The sequence below is a fragment of the Fundulus heteroclitus genome, chromosome 21, assembly GCF_011125445.2.
Source record: "Fundulus heteroclitus isolate FHET01 chromosome 21, MU-UCD_Fhet_4.1, whole genome shotgun sequence".
In the NCBI taxonomy this organism is placed as follows: Eukaryota; Metazoa; Chordata; class Actinopteri; order Cyprinodontiformes; family Fundulidae; genus Fundulus; species Fundulus heteroclitus.
This window is the reverse complement of record NC_046381.1, coordinates 23,895,450-23,915,742: the sequence shown is the minus strand read 5'-3', so window position 1 is coordinate 23,915,742 and position 20,293 is coordinate 23,895,450. Positions and strand designations below refer to the sequence as shown.

Sequence of the window (20,293 nt, the reverse complement as noted above, 5' to 3'; positions counted from 1 at the left end):
CTCTATAGTTATGCTGCTATAGGCTTAGGCTGCTGGAGGACATCAGGGTCTATTTCTCTCACTCTACTCAGTTCTACTGTTCTCCAATTCTGCATTACTTGTCGTCATTTCTGCTTTTAACTGTTTGCTCTCTCTATTTTTTTCTTCATAGTAGGTACACCTGAACTGGCATTCTGTTAGCTGTGACGTCATCCAGGGAAGACAGATCATCCGCTATTACCATCTAATGTAGAACAGATTACTGGATCAATGTGTGCTTCTGTCCTTTTTTGTCTCTCTTGTTGTGTCTCTGCTCTGTCTTCTCTAACATAGAAAGTACTCCTGGGTCAATGTGAGCTTCTGTGCTTTCTGTGTCTCTGCTCTGTCTTTTCTAACCCCCCAGTCGGTTGAGGCAGATGACTGTTCATACTGAGCCTGGTTCTGCCGGAGGTTTTCCTTCCCGTTAATGGGGAGTTTTCCTTTCCACTGTCGCTTCATGCTTGCTCAGTATGAGGGATTGCTGCAAAGCCATGGACAATGCAGACGACTCTCCCTGTAGCTCTACTTCAGGAGGGAATGCTGCTTGTCGGGACTTTGAAGCAATCAACTGGTTCCCTTATATAGGACATTTTTGAACAATCTGTAGAATATGATTGAATTTGACTTTGTAAAGTGCCTCGAGATGACATGTTTCATGAATTAGCGCTATAAATGAAATTGAATTAAATTTTATTTTACAGAAAGAGGGAGGGAAAGTCTGAGAGAGAAACCTTTATTTCCTCTGACAATAGATCCCAGATTACAGCAGATATATTTGTAGAAACATGGAATATTTCTATCAGCTGTTTACTTCTAAAGGGCCAAATCAGTCCCATGTCATTTCTAGTCTGTAATTATTCTTTAAAAATATCCAATCCAGTCTCCGAGTGAGAAAAGCATCTGAAATGTGAACACTACCTGATCCAAGGAGCTGTTTCTCTGACAGATTAAAGAATATCCTCCAGATTTCCTTCATTAAGGCTGAAAATGCTGCCAGGAAACATTTTCTGTCTCCCTGCCTCTTCTGTAGCTGCTGTGTTTGTGGGAGAAGGTCAGATAGAAGCAGAGAAATGAGGGTAATGGTGACATGATGCTAAAGATTTCATGTTGCTGAAAGCTGCTGCATGTTTCTGTCAGCATTTCTTCATCTGATCTGCTTTGTGAATCAGATCCTGACAGTGAACAGATACTGGCCAAAAAGCAGAGGCAGAACTCTGCTGTCTGACCATCTAACAAGGTTCTGCTTCTAAGGATGGATCCCATTGATTAGCATCACATCATGTGAACTAAGAGACCTTCTAATGATGACACCTCCTGATGTTCCAGATGTTTCTGCTCACTAAATCATGTTTTTCCTTCAGTTGTCTCTTCTTCTCTGTTCCAGCAGATGTTGGTCTGCAGAAGGTTCTAGAGGAACATAGGATCAGTCTGAGGAGGAGATGTGAATGTGTGACTGAAGGAAGTGATGAACCAGGAAGTAGAACCCTCCTCAACAGGATCTACACTGATCTCTACATCACAGAGGGACAGAGTGAAGAGGTTAATACCCAGCATGAGGTGAAGCAGCTGGAGAGAGCTTCCAGGATCCAGAACCTTGATGACTCTCCAATCAGGTGCCACGACATCTTTAAAGCCTTACCTGACCAACATGGAGCCATCAGAGTGGTTCTGACCAACGGCATCGCTGGTGCTGGAAAAACCTTCTCAGTGCAGAAGTTCACTCTGGACTGGGCTGAGGGCTTGGAGAACCAAGATGTCCATGTGGTGGTTCTGCTGTCATTCAGGGAGCTGAACCTGATCAGAGGTGAGCAGCACAGTCTTCTCACGCTGCTCCATGTTTTCCATCCAACCCTCCAGAAGCTCCCAGCAGAGCAGCTGGCTGCCCAGAAACTTCTCTTCATCTTTGACGGCCTGGATGAAAGCAGACCTTCTCTGGACTTCAACCACAGTCGGCTGGTTTCTGACGTCACACAGAAGTCATCAGTCGACGTTCTGCTGACAAACCTCATCAAGGGGAACCTGCTTCCCTCGGCTCTGGTCTGGATCACCTCCAGACCTGCAGCGGCCAATCAGATCCCTCCATCATGTGTTGCCAGAGTAACAGAGGTACGAGGCTTCTCCGACGCCCAGAAGGAGGAGTACTTCAGGAGGAGGTTCAGTGATGAAGAGCTGTCCAGCAGAATCATCTCCCACATCAAGATCTCCAGAAGCCTCCACATCATGTGTGGAATCCCAGTCTTCTGCTGGATCACTGCTACGGTTCTGGAGGACATGTTGACCACAGAGCAGAGAGGAGAGCTGCCCAAGACCATGACTGACATGTACTCTCACTTCCTGCTGGTCCAGACCAGGAGGAAGAAGAACAAGTACCATAGAGGACATGGGAGGAGTCCACAGGAGCTGATGGAGGCTGACAGGGAAGTTCTCCTGAAGCTGGGGAGGCTGGCGTTGGAACACCTGGAGAAAGGAAACATCATGTTCTACCAAGAAGACCTGCAGCAGTGTGGTCTGGATGTCACAGAGGCCTCGGTGTACTCAGGAGTTTGTACAGAGATCTTCAAGAGAGAGAGTGTGATCTTCCAGAAAGCAGTCTACTGCTTTGTTCATCTTAGCATTCAGGAGTTTCTGGCTGCAGTCTACATGTTCCACTGCTTCACCAGCAGGAACACAGAGGTGATGGAGAAGTTCTTGGGACAGAAATGCGGTGAAACATCTCTGGAGGACTTGCTGAAGAGAATCATGGAGAAATCCCTCAGAAGTGAAAATGGCCACCTGGACCTGTTTGCTCGCTTCCTTCATGGCCTCTCTGTGGAGTCCAACCAGAGACTCTTAGGAGGCCTGCTGGGTCAGACAGAGAACAGTCCAGAAACCATCCAGAGAGTCATCAGCAACCTGAAGGAGATGAACACTAATTATTTCTCTCCTGATAGAAGCATCAACATCTTCCACTCTCTGATGGAGATGAAGGACCTCTCAGTTTTTCAGGAGGTCCAACAGTTCCTGAAATCAGAGAACAAATCAGAGGAGCTCTCAGATATCCAGTGCTCAGCTCTGGCCCACCAGCTGCAGATGTCAGAGGAGGTTCTGGATGAGTTGGACCTGGAGAAGTACAACACATCAGAAGCAGGACGACTGAGACTGATTCCAGCTGTGAGCAACTGCAGAAAGGCTCGGTGAGTCCAGATGTCTTCATTGTGTGATGCTGATTCAACATTATTGCCGTCCAGTTTATTCTTCATTATTCAAGTCAGTTCTGGATGTTTTTGGACCTTTAACTACTTCTTTCATACTTTCAACAATTTCAACCATTCAGATTTCTAAATCTTCAGCTCATTCAGGTCAGCTCTGCTGCAGCTTTTGCTATTTAGAGATTTTGATCTTTTTTTAAAAGATACAATCATCCAGAGACACATTTTAAACTTTAAACAGCTCTTCACTCATTGGGCTGTTACCCATAATTCACCTTTTCAGAAAATCACTCTCTAGGTCAGGGCTGTTAAACTGACCTAGAGAACTGATGGTCTGTGGGCCACTTCTGGTCCGCAGGTGATAGTAATTTGGCCCATAAATGTCTTCTTTGTAAAAGATAAATAAATCAGAGAACATCAGAAACATTGTGTGATAAACAGCCCAGATGAGCGGCATGGTTGAACTGCCTTGGTTTGTATGTGTTACACGTCTCAACTGGGTTGAAACCATCGCAACAGATGATATTTTGATGACGTCTTCACTTCTTTCTTTCAGAGTGCAAAACCTAAAACTGTAAACATAGATAGTTTCAGTGAATGACGGAACAACCGCTGTCTTCTTCCCCAAGCTCTGTATCTATTTATTACAAATTCACAAAATCATGAAATTATACAATAACTGTTAGAGCCATATAGACATTATGTTTTATTTTCTGCTGATTATCATAATTTAATTATGAGGAATGTATACCGTTAGTGTATTGATAGACATTTGGTTTTATTTTGTATTGTTTTCTATATTTGATATTTGATAAAGGCTCCTTTGATGTCCTGTTTAAGTAGCGAAAGGTGCACAGTTTTGTCTGTATAGGTGCGCATGTATAGGTGCGCATGCGCGGGGTACTGTAAAGAAAAAAAGAAAGAAAAAAAGGCAATGGTGCAGGGCGAGGAGCTACAGTTTTTTGACCGTAAGATTCAAGTTTTGGTTTTTTACTTACCGTAATGTTGACAATCTTTTTTGCAAGTTCACGTTCGTAATAAACAAGTCATTTTTTCTTACATTGGATTACGTAAGTTTTTTTTTTAAACCAATGTCTACGAGTCAAGACCTTCACGTCCTGCAAAAGTGGCAATGAAAAGGTGGTTAGCCACTGACATTAAGTCAAAAAACTGCTCCTGATCAAGAGGATTTCTCAACAAAACGCTGCACAAGGGATTAAGTGGAGCCAGCGGATTGAGAACTGGAGCTACGAACGGGGAAAAGCTCGCCTCGCCGTATCGAAAAGACATGTGCTGAACCAGGACCAAAAGCGGCTCGTCTTCACATGAAGTAAGAACGTGCAAACGTTACACCATCGAAACGTAAAAGCCAACGTTGGATTTTGACAGCGACGTCCGTCTGTAAAGTGTTAATTTGCGTTAAGAGTTTGTGGGACGCAATTAGCATGGAGCTAACAAACGAAGCTAAAAGGGTGTCAAAGCCTACTGTTAAAGCGCTGGAGGGCAAGCTTAATCAGCTTAAAGAAACAAGGAAAGCTAAGTTAAACTGTCTTACCAAAAGGATAAAGGAAATTGAAGCTTTGATGGAAGATGATACTAATGCTGATGAGGTCGCTGCTAAAATAAAGTCGGACTTTGCAAATACATACATGGAGTTCTGTGGAATAAATGACAGCATTAAAGAGCATCTTAGTGATCAGGAACTGCTTGATGACCAGGTGCAATGGTTTGAACCAAAGGCGATCTATCTGAAAACCTTTGTTGAGAAAGTTGAGAATTGGTTGGATGAAAGTAAACAGAGATCCGAAGAGGCTAAAGCAGCTGATGCTGAAATTAAGCCAACAGACAGTGCTTCAATGGTGTCATCTAAGCGTGACAGAAAGCGTGGTGAAGAATCTTCTGTGACATCTTCAAGTGTGTCTTCAACTGCATCCTCTGCTAGACTTAAGGTAGAAGCTCAAAAGGCAGCTCTTTTGGCACGTGCTGATGCATTGAAATTCAAACAACAGCTTGAGCAGGAAGAGGCAGCGCTTAGGGCAAGAAAAGAGGAGCTGGAATTGAGAACAGCTATTGCCATGGCTGATGCAAAGCTTGAGGTGTTGACTGTAGGAGAGCATGCTAACAGTGTTCGAGCAGAACCTGTGGATGGAATGGCTGCTCACATAAGTACTGCTGCAAGCCAAGGTGGTGAGGGCAGATTCAGATCTGGGCATTCGAATACCAGAGGCTTCTATGACCGCTCAGGGCCAGATGTCATGCAAGATGTTGTTGCTCAAAAAAGTTCAAATAGCGAGAGCAGACTCTATCAGCCACGTTCAGATTTGCATGAACAACCGAGTACAGGACAAAGAAGGGTTGATAATTTTGTAGACTTGCTGAGTGTTATGCAGCGTCAGAACGAAATCACAGAGCTTCTAGTAAAGCAACAGAAAGTATCTACTCTCCCACGGTTGGATGTGCCCATCTTTGATGGGGATCCTTTAGAGTTTGAGTTCTTTGTAAAAGCGTTCGAGCATGGGATTGAAGAAAGGACTGATAACAACAGAGACAGGTTACATTTTCTTGAGCAATACACTCGTGGCAGACCGAAAGTTATTGTCCGCAGTTGTGCCCATATGCATCCAAACAAAGGTTATGTGGAAGCCAAGAAGCTTTTAAAGAAGCATTTTGGAAATGAGTACACTATTGCTTCTGCTTACATTGAAAGAGCACTGAATTGGCCTGTTATTAGGTCAGAAGATGGAAAAGCTCTCACTGAGTTTGCTGTGTTTCTCACTAGTTGCTGTAATACAGTAGACAGCTTGGAGTACATTGAGGAAATGGATAGTCCCTCTAACATGAGGGCAGTCACCACCAAACTTCCCTTCAAGTTAAGAGACAAATGGAGGGGGGTTGCCTTTGACATCCAGGAAAGGACTGGAATAAGGGCTAGGTTTGCTGATTTGGTCAGTTTTGTGGACAGGCAGGCAAAAATAGCTTCAGATCCGTTGTTTGGCAACCTACAAGAGCCAGCTTCAACTAGAATTTGTAGCAAGCCTGAAACAAGAAAGGAAAGCTTTGCAAAAGTCAAGAAAAACAGCTTTGCTATGGATGTAACACCTGTGTCTAAAAATGCAGAACAGGTTAAAAAGGCTAGAGAAAGCAATGTTTACACAAGCATAAAACAGTGTCATTTCTGCCAGAAAATGGGTCATAGTGTCGATGTTTGCAGGCTCCTGAAAGAAAAATCTCACAAAGACAAACTTGAGTTTCTCAAAACAAATGGGCTATGCTTTGGATGTTTATCACATGGGCATATGAGCAAAGGCTGTCAGCAAAGACTCACATGTCAGACATGTTCTCTAAGGCATCCTACCATTTTGCATTTGAACAAGGATACGTCACCTCCCTCTGTTAGCCAGAGTGAGAAGGACAAGCAACAAGTCCCACATTTCGCGCTTCCTGCGGATAGTGAAACTTGTGGTTATACTGGGGCCGGAGAAGCAACCTGTGCTGTTTCTATCGTGCCAGTGAAGGTCAGGTGTGCAAGAAGTAATAGAATGGTTGTAACTCATGCGTTCTTAGATCCAGGCAGCACTGGAACATTTTGCACAGAGCAGCTGATGAAGGACTTAAATGTAACAGGTAAAAGTAGTAACATATTACTCCGCACTATGGGAAAGGAGGAGCTAATCAGCACACATGTTGTCAGTGGTCTTGAAGTTAGCAGCTTGGATGAAAGCAGGTTTGTGAAGCTCCCCCAAGTCTTCTCACAGACTGAAATTCCAGTTAAAAAAGCAAATGTCCCACATCAGAAGGACATAGACAAGTGGCCATATTTGAAAGAGGTTCAGCTTAAACAAGTTGATGCAGGAATAGGTTTGCTGATTGGAGCAAATGTCCCAAAGGCACTTGAACCATGGAAGGTCATTAACAGCCAGGGAAATGGACCGTATGCCATAAAGACTGTTCTGGGTTGGACAATTAATGGGCCTTTGCCAAGAGAAGTGACCCACGGTAAAGCAGATGCTGAGTGGTCCCAGGTTACAGCAAATAGGATTTCAGTGGCAAGGTTAGAGGATCTAACCCAGCAGCAGATAAAGTTTGACTTCCCTGAGCACCAACAAACTGGAAAACTGGAGATGTCTCATGAGGACAAACAGTTTCTGGACTCTGTTTCACAGTCAGTGAAATTTGTTGATGGTCATTATAGCATTGGTCTACCCTTTAAGGAGAAAAATGCAGCATTCCCAAACAACCGCACTGTTGCAGTACAGAGAATGGAAAGCTTGAAGCGAAAGTTGTTAAGAAATGCAACGTTTCATGAGGAATACAAAAAGTTCATGACTGAAACCTTAGAAAAGGGCTATGCTGAGGAAGTTCCCGTGAACGACGTTCATAAAAGCTGCAGCAGAATATGGTACATCCCACATCACGGGGTTTACCACCCAACTAAACAGAAGCTGCGGGTGGTATTCGACTGTGCAGCCTCGTATCAAGGTACTTCTTTGAACTCTCGTTTGTTACAAGGTCCAGACCTGACAAGCTCCCTCATTGGCGTGCTGACAAGATTTAGGCAGGAGCCAGTTGCTTTTATGTCTGACATTGAAAGCATGTTTTATCAGGTCAAAGTTCCGAAGGAAGACACTGACATGCTCAGATTTCTGTGGTGGCCTCGAGGTGACCTTAACCAAGAACTGAAGGAATACCGAATGGTTGTTCACCTGTTTGGTGCGACGTCGTCACCAAGTTGTGCAAATTTTGCATTAAGAAAGTGTGCTGAGGATCATCGGGAAAGTTTCAGCTTGGAGGCAACAAGCACAGTATTGAAGAACTTTTACGTTGACGACTGTCTCAAGTCTGTTGCTACTGAGAAACAAGCAGTTGCTCTTATTCAAGATCTTCTGGTTTTATGTAAAACAGGAGGCTTCAGACTGACTAAATGGATTTCCAACAGTAGAGTTGTACTGGCATCATTACCGGAGGAGGAGTGGGCTAAGGAAATCAAGGAACTGGATCTAAGAAAGGATCAGCTCCCAGTTGAAAGAGCTTTAGGAGTTCAGTGGTGCGTGGAATCAGACGCTCTGAAATTTAGAGTTGTTATCCAGAACAAGCCACTGACAAGAAGAGGAGTACTTTCAATGGTGAGTTCAATATATGATCCTCTTGGGATTTTAGCTCCGCTAATCCTTCCAGTGAAGCAGATCCTGCAGGAGCTATGCAGAACAAAGCATGCTTGGGATGACAACATGCCAGAAGCTCTCTCTGTGCAGTGGGAAAGGTGGGTGACAACACTGCAACACTTGGCAACGTTTCAGGTTAAGAGATGTTTCAAACCAACAAATTTTGGTGAGACTATATCAGCAAGGCTCCACCACTTTGCGGATGCAAGTGAGAAGGGATATGGTACAGTCACCTACCTGGTTTCTATAAACAGGCAAAACCAGTCACACAGTGCTTTTGTTATTGGCAAAGCCAGGGTCACGCCATTAAAACCAGTCAGCATACCTCGTCTTGAGCTCACAGCTGCAGTTGTAGCCGCAAAAATGGACATGGTAATGAGAGAAGAACTGGATCTTGACTTGAAGGAGTCTGTGTTCTGGACCGACAGTACTTCTGTTCTTCAGTACATCCGAAATGAGAGTGCCAGATACCATACGTTTGTTGCCAACCGAGTTACTGCAATAAGAGATAAATCAGAGATATCTCAGTGGAGATTTGTGAATTCCTCTGCTAATCCAGCAGACTTTGCTTCCAGAGGACTTACTATGGATGCCTTTTTAAAGGCAGAAACTTGGATCAGGGGTCCTGACTTCTTGACTAAGCAAGAGTCAGAGTGGCCAGATTTCCCACTTAGCGTAAGTCAGACACTTAGTTGTGACCCAGAGGTCAAAGATGTTTCTGTTTGTACGCTTGATATTAGTGGAAATATGGATCCAGCCTCCCAACTCATTCACCATTATTCGAGTTGGTATCGCTTGAAGCGTGGCGTTGCATGGTACCTGAAACTGAAAAGCATGTTAAAGCTCTGTGCGCAGAAGAGAAAAGAGTTAAAAACGTCTCTTGAAACGAGAAGGCTCGATGAAAACAGTCAAAAGATTGAGCTTGAGAAACAAATGACGGACATCAAAGCTTCCTTTCCAAGACAGTCAATATCCGTGAGTGACATCGTAGAAGCAGAGTTGGAGGTAGTTCGTCTCAGTCAAGCAAAGAAATTCCACAAAGAAATCAGGCTGCTTCAGGAAGGTAAGCTGATGCCAAAGGGGAACTGTCTTTATCAGCTGGCACCTGTCCTGCAGAAGGGCATATTGAGAGTTGGTGGCAGGTTGAATAAGTCTTCAATGGAAGAGGAGTTAAAACATCCTGCAGTTTTAAGCAAAGATATGCACATCACGTCTCTTATTCTCACATCTGTGCACGAAGATCTTGGGCACAGTGGCAGAAATCATGTTTTGTCAAAGGTGCGACAGCAATACTGGATATTGAGAGCTCATTCAGTCATCCGGACAGTTCTATCCAGATGTGTAACCTGCAAACGGCAGCATGGAAAATCAGGACATCAATTCATGGCAGATTTGCCTAGTGAACGGCTTGTACCTGATGAACCACCGTTTACAAACGTTGGAATGGACTATTTTGGCCCTTTTGAAATTAAGAGAGGTCGAATCATGATAAAGAAGTATGGTGTGATTTTCACATGTTTAACAATGCGAGCTGTACATATTGAGCTAGCAAGTTCTTTGGATACAAGCTCCTGTATTCATGCATTGCGCAGATTCATTGCTCGCAGAGGGCAAGTCAAGCTTATTCGCTCCGACAATGGAACCAACCTTGTAGGAGCAGAGCGTGAGCTGCGAGAGTCAGTGCAAGCTTTGAATGATGCAAAGATTCAGAACACCTTGACAGCAAAAGGCATCACTTGGATGTTCAATCCCCCTGCGGCGTCTCATTTTGGCGGTATTTGGGAGCGACAGATACGGACAATAAGGAAGGTGCTCAACTCAGTTGTAAAGCAGCAAACAGTTGATGAGGAAGGGCTGCAAACTTTGCTCTGTGAAGTTGAAGCTATTTTGAATAGCCGCCCCATTACAAAGGTCTCCAATGACCTAAATGACTTGGAGGCATTAACGCCAAATCACCTTCTGTTGATGAAAGCCAAAACACCATTACCACCAGGTATCTTTGACAGAAATGACATTTACTCCAGACGTAGGTGGCGGCAGGTCCAATACCTGAGCGATTTATTTTGGAGACGCTGGACAAAGGAATATTTGCTGACACTACAACAGAGGCAGAAATGGTGTCTCCCAAGGCGAAATATCACTGAAGGTGATATTGTTCTCATCATTGACGACACAGTCCCGAGGAATTCATGGATCATGGGTCGGGTTTTGGAAACAATAGAAGACTGCAGAGGGCATGTTCGTCAGGCTAAGGTGAAAACCAGCTCAAGTGTTCTGCTTAGACCTATCTCCAAGCTCTGCATGCTGCTTGAAGCGGATATGTAGTGGTCTTTCACATGTCAACAGAGACAGCGGTAAAGGCTGGTCTCCAACGGTGAGTCATGTTCTGGAACGTCTGGCTCCATTTTTTTTTGTTTTCTTTGTACACTTCCATCAGAAAGACTGCAAAAAAAATTTTCTTATAGTTACCCAACTTGTTTTGAATGTAAAAGATTAAGTATTACATGGATCGTATCTACTTTTTTGGAAAGCAACATGTATGGCTCTATGGATATGTAAAAGGTAATTGTTTTGTAGCCTACAAGAACAATTAGGGGCCGGAATGTTAGAGCCATATAGACATTATGTTTTATTTTCTGCTGATTATCATAATTTAATTATGAGGAATGTATACCGTTAGTGTATTGATAGACATTTGGTTTTATTTTGTATTGTTTTCTATATTTGATAAAGGCTCCTTTGATGTCCTGTTTAAGTAGCGAAAGGTGCACAGTTTTGTCTGTATAGGTGCGCATGTATAGGTGCGCATGCGCGGGGTACTGTAAAGAAAAAAAGAAAGAAAAAAAGGCAATGGTGCAGGGCGAGGAGCTACAGTTTTTTGACCGTAAGATTCAAGTTTTGGTTTTTTACTTACCGTAATGTTGACAATCTTTTTTGCAAGTTCACGTTCGTAATAAACAAGTCATTTTTTCTTACATTGGATTACGTAAGTTTTTTTTTTTAAACCAATGTCTACGAGTCAAGACCTTCACGTCCTGCAAAAGTGGCAATGAAAAGGTGGTTAGCCACTGACAACATTCTCCTTTCTTGTCTTTTGCCATCATGTCCAAGTGTCCTTTCATTGCTCTAAGACAACCAGATACTTTTCACTTCAATAAACAAAAACAGCTCCCACCAGTGGTGGCATCATAAGGGGGCCAAATCAAAACAATTCAACCATAAATCCAAATCTCACAGATTCACATTAAAACACCAATTTCTCAAGTGTAATAAAATATTAAATCTACTAATTTCCCTTGAATTGTATTAATTCTGAAAAACTTAATCATGTTATTGGTTATACATTCTAATATACACATCTTTGAATGACCAAATCCACTTTAAGCTCTCATCAGCGCTGAATCACTACATTACTAACTGTATAGTAGAATTATACAGTAAGGGGAAAAAAACAACACAACTTCTATCATGAATATTTTAAACTGTAATTATAACTAATTACTAGTAACTAGAAATAACCTTAGCACTTCTGTATCTCAAACACTTTTCTTTTTTACAGATAACAGCACACAGATGTCAGGATTCCATCATAACCTTAATAAAGTTAGGCTGCGGGGTGAAACGGAGCTTATACATGACGGAGCCTCTAAAATGGCTGCCCTCCGACCGTTGGAGCTAACTCTTGCTAACGGCAAATATGATAGAAATTCACTCCTTTTCCGTGAGAGTCTAAGCATGTGATTGCAACATCAGTTCCCAATTAACTTGTTATTTTGCATTTTAGGGGAGACAGTTTTCCCCAGCTTCACATTACTAACCTGTAAACATAGATAGTTTCAGTGAATGACAGAACAACCGCCGTCTTCTTCCCCAAGCTCTGTATGAGGCGCGCAAGGCGGTGCTCCTCACTCTAGAGCCCCTGGTGAAACGCTGTCTACATTTTGGTTCCTTTTTTTCCCTTTTAAATTTGACACAGTATTTCGGTCAATTTCAGTTTAACAAAAAAAAAGCTCACATATATAATACATTGCCATACTCGTAGTTCAGATGATGGCTTTTATTCTCACACAGGTTTTCTCGACTATATAAAAAAAATGATTAAAATCTCCCACTTTATGGTGTATCACATATGCTGTTCAGTTACTAAACTCTAAGTAATAGGTTAGCTTTCATTGTTCTCTGAAACAGTCCACAACTATGTTTGTCTCCCAGTGTCTACGACTGTCATAAGGAGTAAGCCCCCCCACCCCCCCCCACACCCCACCCCCGACGTCAGCGATACTTCCGGGTCCCGCGTGTAGGCAAAAACAGGACTGTTCTCGCATTCTATCATTACAAAACGGGTGAATTAGAGCGTTAGTTTATTTTCGAAATGTAAACAATGCGTACGACTTGTTGTGCTCCCGGTTGCACACAGAGGCATTCCAAATCGTTGGATGTACGTTTCTTTCGTTTACCGAAGGACTAAGACAGAGAAAGAAATTGATATTTTCAATGAAGAAGGACCCAGGCAGACAATCCCAATCGACTGGGGGAGCCATCATACCCCGACAGAATTTGCAGTCTACACTTCATTTCCGGTAAATACAACTTAATTTTGCACTGGTCATTGTTCTGCTTAAATAATTAAAGCCGCAAGCGGTGTCGATCGGCCCTCGCAGCCAAGCGCCAGCATGTGTATCGCCCGTCCACCGGGCAATACACACAAATGCGTTGGGCAGCGCTCGCCCACGACTCACAAAAAATCTGGTGCAGATCGGTTGATGCAGCGAGGAGATACAGCCGTTGAATAATGAAAATGCATTTGGCCACCGGGCCGGACTAAATAGTTTGGCCAGCATTCACAGACTTGCTTCAGGCAAAAGCCTGAAGGTACAGTATCTGGACGGTATCTGGCAATCTGATACCATCAACCATCAACTTACTCTTAAAACAATCTTGTGATACGTTATCTAAAGAAGAAAAATATGTCAAGAACTCGTCGTTTGCTCTGTTTGCGTCTGCCACTCTGCTCGCCTTCTGCCTTCCAGTCCGGCGCGCATGCGCAAAAAACCCGGATGAAAACAATAGCAGTGAACTACCCTATTGTTGAAATACAGCTTTTTCAATAATCTTACTGATAAAGGGGAGGTTTGAGATGGGCCTGTAGTTTTGGAGTAGAAGTTTGTCTAAATTGTTCTTTTTCAGCAGTGGTTTGATAATTGCTGTTTTTAGGGACTGGGGGAAAACACCTGACAGAAGGGAAGTGTTTATTATCTGAGTCAAGTCAGACGCTATGACAGGTAAAACTTTCTTAAAGAAAACTGTGGGTAGAACATCAAGGCAGCAGGAGGAGGAACGTAACTGCTGAATGATCTGCTCTAAGCTTTTGGAGTTTATTTGGCTAAATTGGTACATTTTGTCAGGATAGGTTCTGGTTGGATACAGCTTCGGTTCTGGTGTTGATATGGATGTACAATCTGATCCTCTGATCTTTAGGATTTTCTTAGTAAAAAAGTTAGCAAATTCATTGCAGGCCTCGGTGGAGTGGAGTTCACAAGCCACAGACACAGGAGGGTTTGTTAATCTGTCCACTGTGGCAAATAAGGCTCTTTATAGATGTCATAGATAACCTGGAGTTTAGTCTTTCTCCACCTGTGTTCAGCTTTTCGACACTCCCCTTTTTCACTTCTAATGGCTGGAGCACTTCTCCAAGGAGATTTTTTTTCTTCCTGGAAAAAAACGTCACTTTAATTGGAGCAATGCAGTCAATGATGTCTGAGACTTTAAAATGAAAGTTATCTACTAGCTCATCTACTGAGTTGCAGCCCAAGGTTGAAATAGCAGAGTAAGCTTGAATAAAAGTTTCTGTGGCATTAAAGGTTTCTTATGATGTCCCTTTGGCTAAATGAGTCTCTGGAAATTATACTTTCAAAGGTAATAGAGCTCCATGACATCCCGCAAGCTTTTTTATAAAAAATATGCCGCCTAACACACTACAAACTACACTTTGACCCAGTAGATCAGTACTTGACTGCCAGCGCCCGCTGGAGTTAAGGTCATTAAGTGTTGGACTCGTAACTACAACTACTCTTGATTGTTTACGTGTCTTCAGAGTGCTTTGGGCAAAAGTCCCAGAGGCTTACAATGCAGTGGACTCGCCGAGCAGCACACGCCGCAGGAGGCGCAAGCGAAGGCGGTGTGACAGGCGGCGGAAGCGCGGCTGTCGAGATGGGCTAACAGCGAAGCTAAATGCAAACCCCTACAAACTGCCGCTTCCTTCCATCCTGCTCTCCAACGTTTGCTCACTGGACAACAAAATAGATAATCTACAACTCAAACTCTCTGCAAAGAGGGAGTTAAGAAACTACTGCGCCCTCATCCTGACAGAGACATGGCTTACCTCATTGATCCCTGACAACGCCGTCAGCCTGGAGGGGCTTGCTACTTTTCGCGCAGGCAGAAACAGCGAACTCAGTGGTAAGACCCGAGGGGATGGGCTGTGTGTTTACATCAAGAACTGGTGTAAATCATGCTGTAACAGTCACTGGCTCCTGCTCTACGGACATAGAGATTTTGACTGTTAACTACAGACCTTTCTACCTGCCCAGGGAGTTTATGGTTGTTAACATCACAGCGGTTTACATGCCTCCCAGCGCTAATACTAAAGAGGCCATGAGTGTTCTCTATTGGACTATCTCTGAGCTGCAATCTGCACACACGGTGGGCGTTTTAATCATTGCTGGGGATTTTAACCAGGCCAATGTGAAGACTGTTCTCCCTCATTTCAACCAACATGCAGATTTTGCAACTCAGGGAGAGAACACTCTAGACTTGATTTACACCAATATAAAAGATGCATTCAGAGCAGCCCCCTGCCCCACATTGGCTCCTCAGACCACCTTTCTGTTATGCTAATTCCTGCATACATGCCTCCGCTGATCAAAGCAAAAAACTACTACCCACTGAGGGGGCCATGGAAGCACTCCAGGACTGTTTTGAGTGCTCTGACTGGGACATGTTCAAAGCTGCAGCAACATATGAGGACAAGATCAACACTGATGAGTACGCCATGACTGTGTCAGCCTACATCAACAAATGCATTGAGGACATCAGCACCACAAAGAACATTATCACCCGGGCCAACAAAAGATCCTGGATGACTGAGGAGATTTGTCAAACGCTAAAAGCGGAACCCAGCCTTCAAGTCTGGTGACAAGGAGGCACTGAGGACAGCGAGAGCCAACCTGAACCGTGCCATCAGGTTAGCGAAGCAGAACCACAGTCAGAACGTTAGCTGTATGCAACGAAATTTTGTTCTGTACGCACTCTGTGCATACAAAATGACAAATAAAGTTGTCTAAGTCTAAGAAAATCCAGGATCTTTTCCATGATGCCAGAAACACCAGAAGTACTGTATGTGACAAGGTTCTGTTGTTTCACTGTAGATGATCTTTCTTCATCTTTGTAGTTTTTAATAGAACCAGAGATACAGCAGCAATGCAGTAGAACCGAGACCTGAAGAGACTCAAGAGATTCTCTGTTTCGGGTCAAACAGGACATTGATGTGAAGAGCAGATGTTCATCTGATGATGACATCACTGTTTAATCAAAATCTTTTAGTCTGTTTATCAGTATTTATCAGTCTGATTTAACTAGAACTGATGTTATTGTTTCTCTGATCACAGACTAGTGGGCTGTAGTCTCTCAATGACTGAATGTGAAGTTGTGGCCTCAGCTCTGAAATCCAATCCCTTGCATCTGACTGAATTGGAAATAGAGGAGATCCATAATGAATGGAGAACCTTTGGAGACTCTGAACTGAAGCATCTCTGTGAAATCCTGGAGACTCCAGTCTGTACAGTAAAAAACCTGAGGTTGGTTTTATCTTCACTGCTACTTTAAAACTTATTTTAATTAATTATTTTTTTGACATATTTTCTTTAAAGACAACCTGCTGTCAAAATGTTATGTCTTGAAAATTATTTATTTTCTTTGATAATTTCAGAGTATTGAACAGTTCACACTTAAAATGTTTTGGACTGATGAACAACATTTAGGAAATTAAGTAAAATGATGTGAATCAATGATAGAGATGTTTCAATTTGATTCAGGAAAGATTCAGATAACAACATAAAATTATTTAGCTTTGATTTTAATTTCTTGGTCATATCTTTACATCAAAGATTACTTTTTGTTCCTAGAGGAGTAGTGCCAAGACTACATACAGACACATAATTCAATTCAATTTTACTTATATAGCGCCAATTCATGAAACATGTCATCTCAAGGCACTTTACAAAGTCAAATTCAATCAGATTATACAGATTGGGTCAGATTATACAGAATGGTCAAAAGCTTTCCTATATAAGGGAACCAGTTGATTGCATTAAAGTGTTGACAAGCAGCATTCACTCCTGGAGCCACAGGGAGAGTCGTCTGCATTGTCCATAGCTTTGCAGCAATCCCTCATACTGAGCAAGCATGAAGCGACAGTGGAAAGAAAAACTCCCCATTAACGGGAAGGAACCAGGCTCAGTATGAACGGTCATCTGCCTCGACTGATTGGGGGTTAGAGAAGACAGAGCAGAGACACAACAAGAGAGACAAAAAAGCACAGAAGCACACATTGATCCAGTAATCTGTTCTACATTAGATGGTAATAGCGGGTGATCTGTCTTCCATGGATGACGTCACAGCTAACAGAATGACAGTTCAGGTGTACCTACTATGAATTAAAAAAAAGAGAGGGAACAAAAAGTTAAAATCTGAAATGATGACAAGTAATGCAAAACTGGAGAACAGTAGAACTCAGTAGAGTGGCCTATACCAGTAGCGTAAGCCTATATCAGCATAAATATAGAGGTAGCTTAGGGTAACATGAGCCACTCTAACTATAAGCTTTGTCAAAAAGGAAAGTTTTAAGATTAGTCTTAAAAGTAGACGTGGTGTCTGCCTCACGGACCAGAACTGGGAGTTGGTTCTACAGGAGAGGAGCCTGATAGCTAAAGGATCTGCCTCCCATTCTACTTTTAGAGACTCTAGGAACCACCAGCAGACCTGCAGTCTGAGAGCGAAGTGCTCTGTTAGGAACATACGGGGTAATCAGAGCTCTGATATATGATGGAGCTTCATTATTAAGGGCTTTATACGTTAGAAGAAGAATTTTAAATTCTATTCTTGATTTAACAGGAAGCCAATGAAAGGAAGCTAAAATAGGAGAAATATGATCCCTCTTGTTGATTTTCATCAGAACTCTTGCTGCAGCATTTTGGATCAGCTGAAGATTTTGAACTGCATTACGTGGACTTCCTGATAGTAAAGAATTATAATAGTCCAGGCTTGAAGTAACAAATGCATGGACTAGTTTTTTAGCATCACTCCTGGACAGAATGTTTTTAATTTTGGGGATATTCCTGAGGTGAAAAAAGGAAACTCTGGAAACCTGTTTAGTATGGCATTTTAACACTAGAAGTCCTAGGTATACGAGAATTCTCGTCAGCTTCCAGTCCCCCCGACAGTACTTCACAACTCATGAATCCCTGTTCAGATGTAAATGCCCCATTAGCCCTGTCGTTGGAGAACCATTCCACCCCCTTCTGTTTCGGTTTCAGCTCAAGCCTCTTTGTTGACGAGTGTTTTACCTGAGAGCAGGGGTAAAAAATCCTATTTGTAATTAAATATAACTAGGTCTACGTTATCAGTGTCGCCAACATCGGAATGATTTCAGACAGTGGAGCGAAGCCACCCGCACAGCGATCAGCTGATAACTGATCAATGAAAATGCTGCATGTGCTGGATTGCTTTTATATTTTAATATTTATACAATAATGACCACCTGCCCTATTTACTAGGGGGCAAATATAACTCAAGTTACGATCCGCTGCAGCGCCGGCAAAGCCGTGCTGTGGCGGAGCGCGCGCACACACACAGACACACACACGCGCGCATATATATATACACTGGAGGACCCGACTGAGTTCGCACTGGAAATAGGTTTCCAGCTCAAAGCTGGTTTGGCGGGGGGAGGATGTGCTTGTACGGTACCAAACGGAGACTGAGCGCTTTGGAAGCTTTGGCTATGTTACAATTACCTGACTCCGCCAGATAGATTTGCTTCGCATATCCATCTGGAAACCTTCCGTTGAAGTAATTTTGGGAAGGGGCGAAAATACTGGTTAGCTGATTGGCCTATGTTGGTGATAGACGGGCCAAATAAACCAATCAGATTCGTCATCGCTCGTAACAGAGCGACGACGAAAACACAACCACAAGCCAAGCTACTCTTGCTGCTGCAGGTAAAGGCTCGTTAGCTCAGCAAAGAAATACTCTGTAATTCCGATAAAACTTGCTCGATAGCCACGCTAACGCTAGTTTCATCGGCTGAAGCCGCCATGTTCTTTAGAGTGAACTGTCGCGCTTCCCGTTGCGTCACACCTCAACCCGCCTCAAAGCCAACGCTGATTGGACGTTCGTTTGGTGAACGGCTCCAAATTTTCTTTAACGGAGAGTATCCAGACTGATCTGCGAGTGAAACCTTGAAACCTCGCGAGATCAGGATGGTCTCACGAGGCTAATGTTACAAGACATGGCAGACTGTGATTCTGTAGCGAAAACGTTAACTTCAAATTTGGTGGCTTTCATTGCTGTTCTGTTTATGAAGGCAGCACAGGGGAGTGTTGGCGCCATGCGGGATTTGTGGTCCAAAGACTTGGGGAATACACACATCAAAGCTACAATGCCTCGAAACCGGTTTCAAGACATAATGAACAGGGGCAGATTTAGGAAATTTGGGGCCCAAGCCAAAGAAAGGCATGGAGCCCTCTGAATTGTGAAGACTACACATAAAACAGACCCATTATATACAGATACAAAAATTTTAATAGAATAGATATACATTATTTTTTCTCCTTTTTTCCCTCTCTTATACCTTTTCTTGTTATTTTCATCTGTTTTCTTTTGTCCCTTTTTCTAGTAGACAAGCCATGATCTGCTTATCTGTTCTCCATTTTTCATTTGAATGAAATAATAGCTAGAAGTAAATCTGCGCCCATCTCCATTTCTTGGCAAGATCCTGTTCTTCACCTGGAGCGGTCCTCTCAGTACTAATGAGCAGCGTGCTCAATCGGACAGCTGATTGGCCAGAGCTGGGTCATCTTCAGGAAGTAAACTGTGCTGACTGCTTACCAGCAGAGTGGATGATGCTGGACTCTCTCAGTCTGGTGGAACAACATCATTCTCAAAGCCTGGCTGGATAATCAGCCCCCAGGAACTTTGGGGCCCTAGGCAACTGCCTAGTTTCGCCTAATGGTAAATCCGCCCCAGATAATCAAATATCTGCGCTTCGACAACAAAGACACTCGTTTGGAACGTGTAAAAATGGACAAATTTGCTGCAATTTCAAACATCTGGCAACAGTTTGTACAGAACTGTGTGTGTCCTACAGTCCAGGGTAACATATTACTGTTGATGAGCAGTTATTTCCATCAAAGGTTTGTTGTCCCTTTCTGCAATACATTGCATCCAAGCTTGATAAATTTGGAATTAAGTTTTGGATTGCAGTGGATCTGGACACAAAATACATGTGTAATGCTATCCCCTATTTGCAAAAAGATCCCTCCCACCCCACAGGAGAAAGGCTGTCTGAGAACGTTGTTGTGAAACTGATGGAGCCATTTATGGACCAGGGCAGGACTGTAACTATGGACAATTTGATGAACTTTGTTAGAGGTTTATGCAGGAAAAGGCAATACAAGAAGAAAAGATGAGACAGCATCGTGAGATGAAGAGACGTTCTCATGGTAAAACAACACGGTGCCAGGTGCGCAATCTCTGCAACAGGAACCACAGCACTAAGCGTTGTGTGCACTGCACAAAGTATACCTGTCTCAAATGCAGGAAGGACTCACTTTGGGTTTGTGGAAACTGCTAAATGGGACAGTTGTA

At 43.1% G+C, this 20,293-nt stretch overlaps 1 protein-coding gene across 2 annotated transcripts in view; it reads left to right on the top strand.

Moving 5' to 3' along the window:
• LOC118556862 (NLR family CARD domain-containing protein 3-like) overlaps positions 1 to 20,293 on the top strand; it is a 353,674-nt gene that overhangs the window by 318,452 nt on the left and 14,929 nt on the right. For both annotated transcript variants that reach the window (XM_036125406.1, XM_036125407.1), the window contains 2 exons: positions 1,406 to 3,191; positions 16,036 to 16,224. In XM_036125406.1, coding sequence (XP_035981299.1) covers positions 1,406 to 3,191; positions 16,036 to 16,224 — 1,975 coding nt within the window. The remainder of the gene's footprint in view (positions 1 to 1,405; positions 3,192 to 16,035; positions 16,225 to 20,293) is intronic.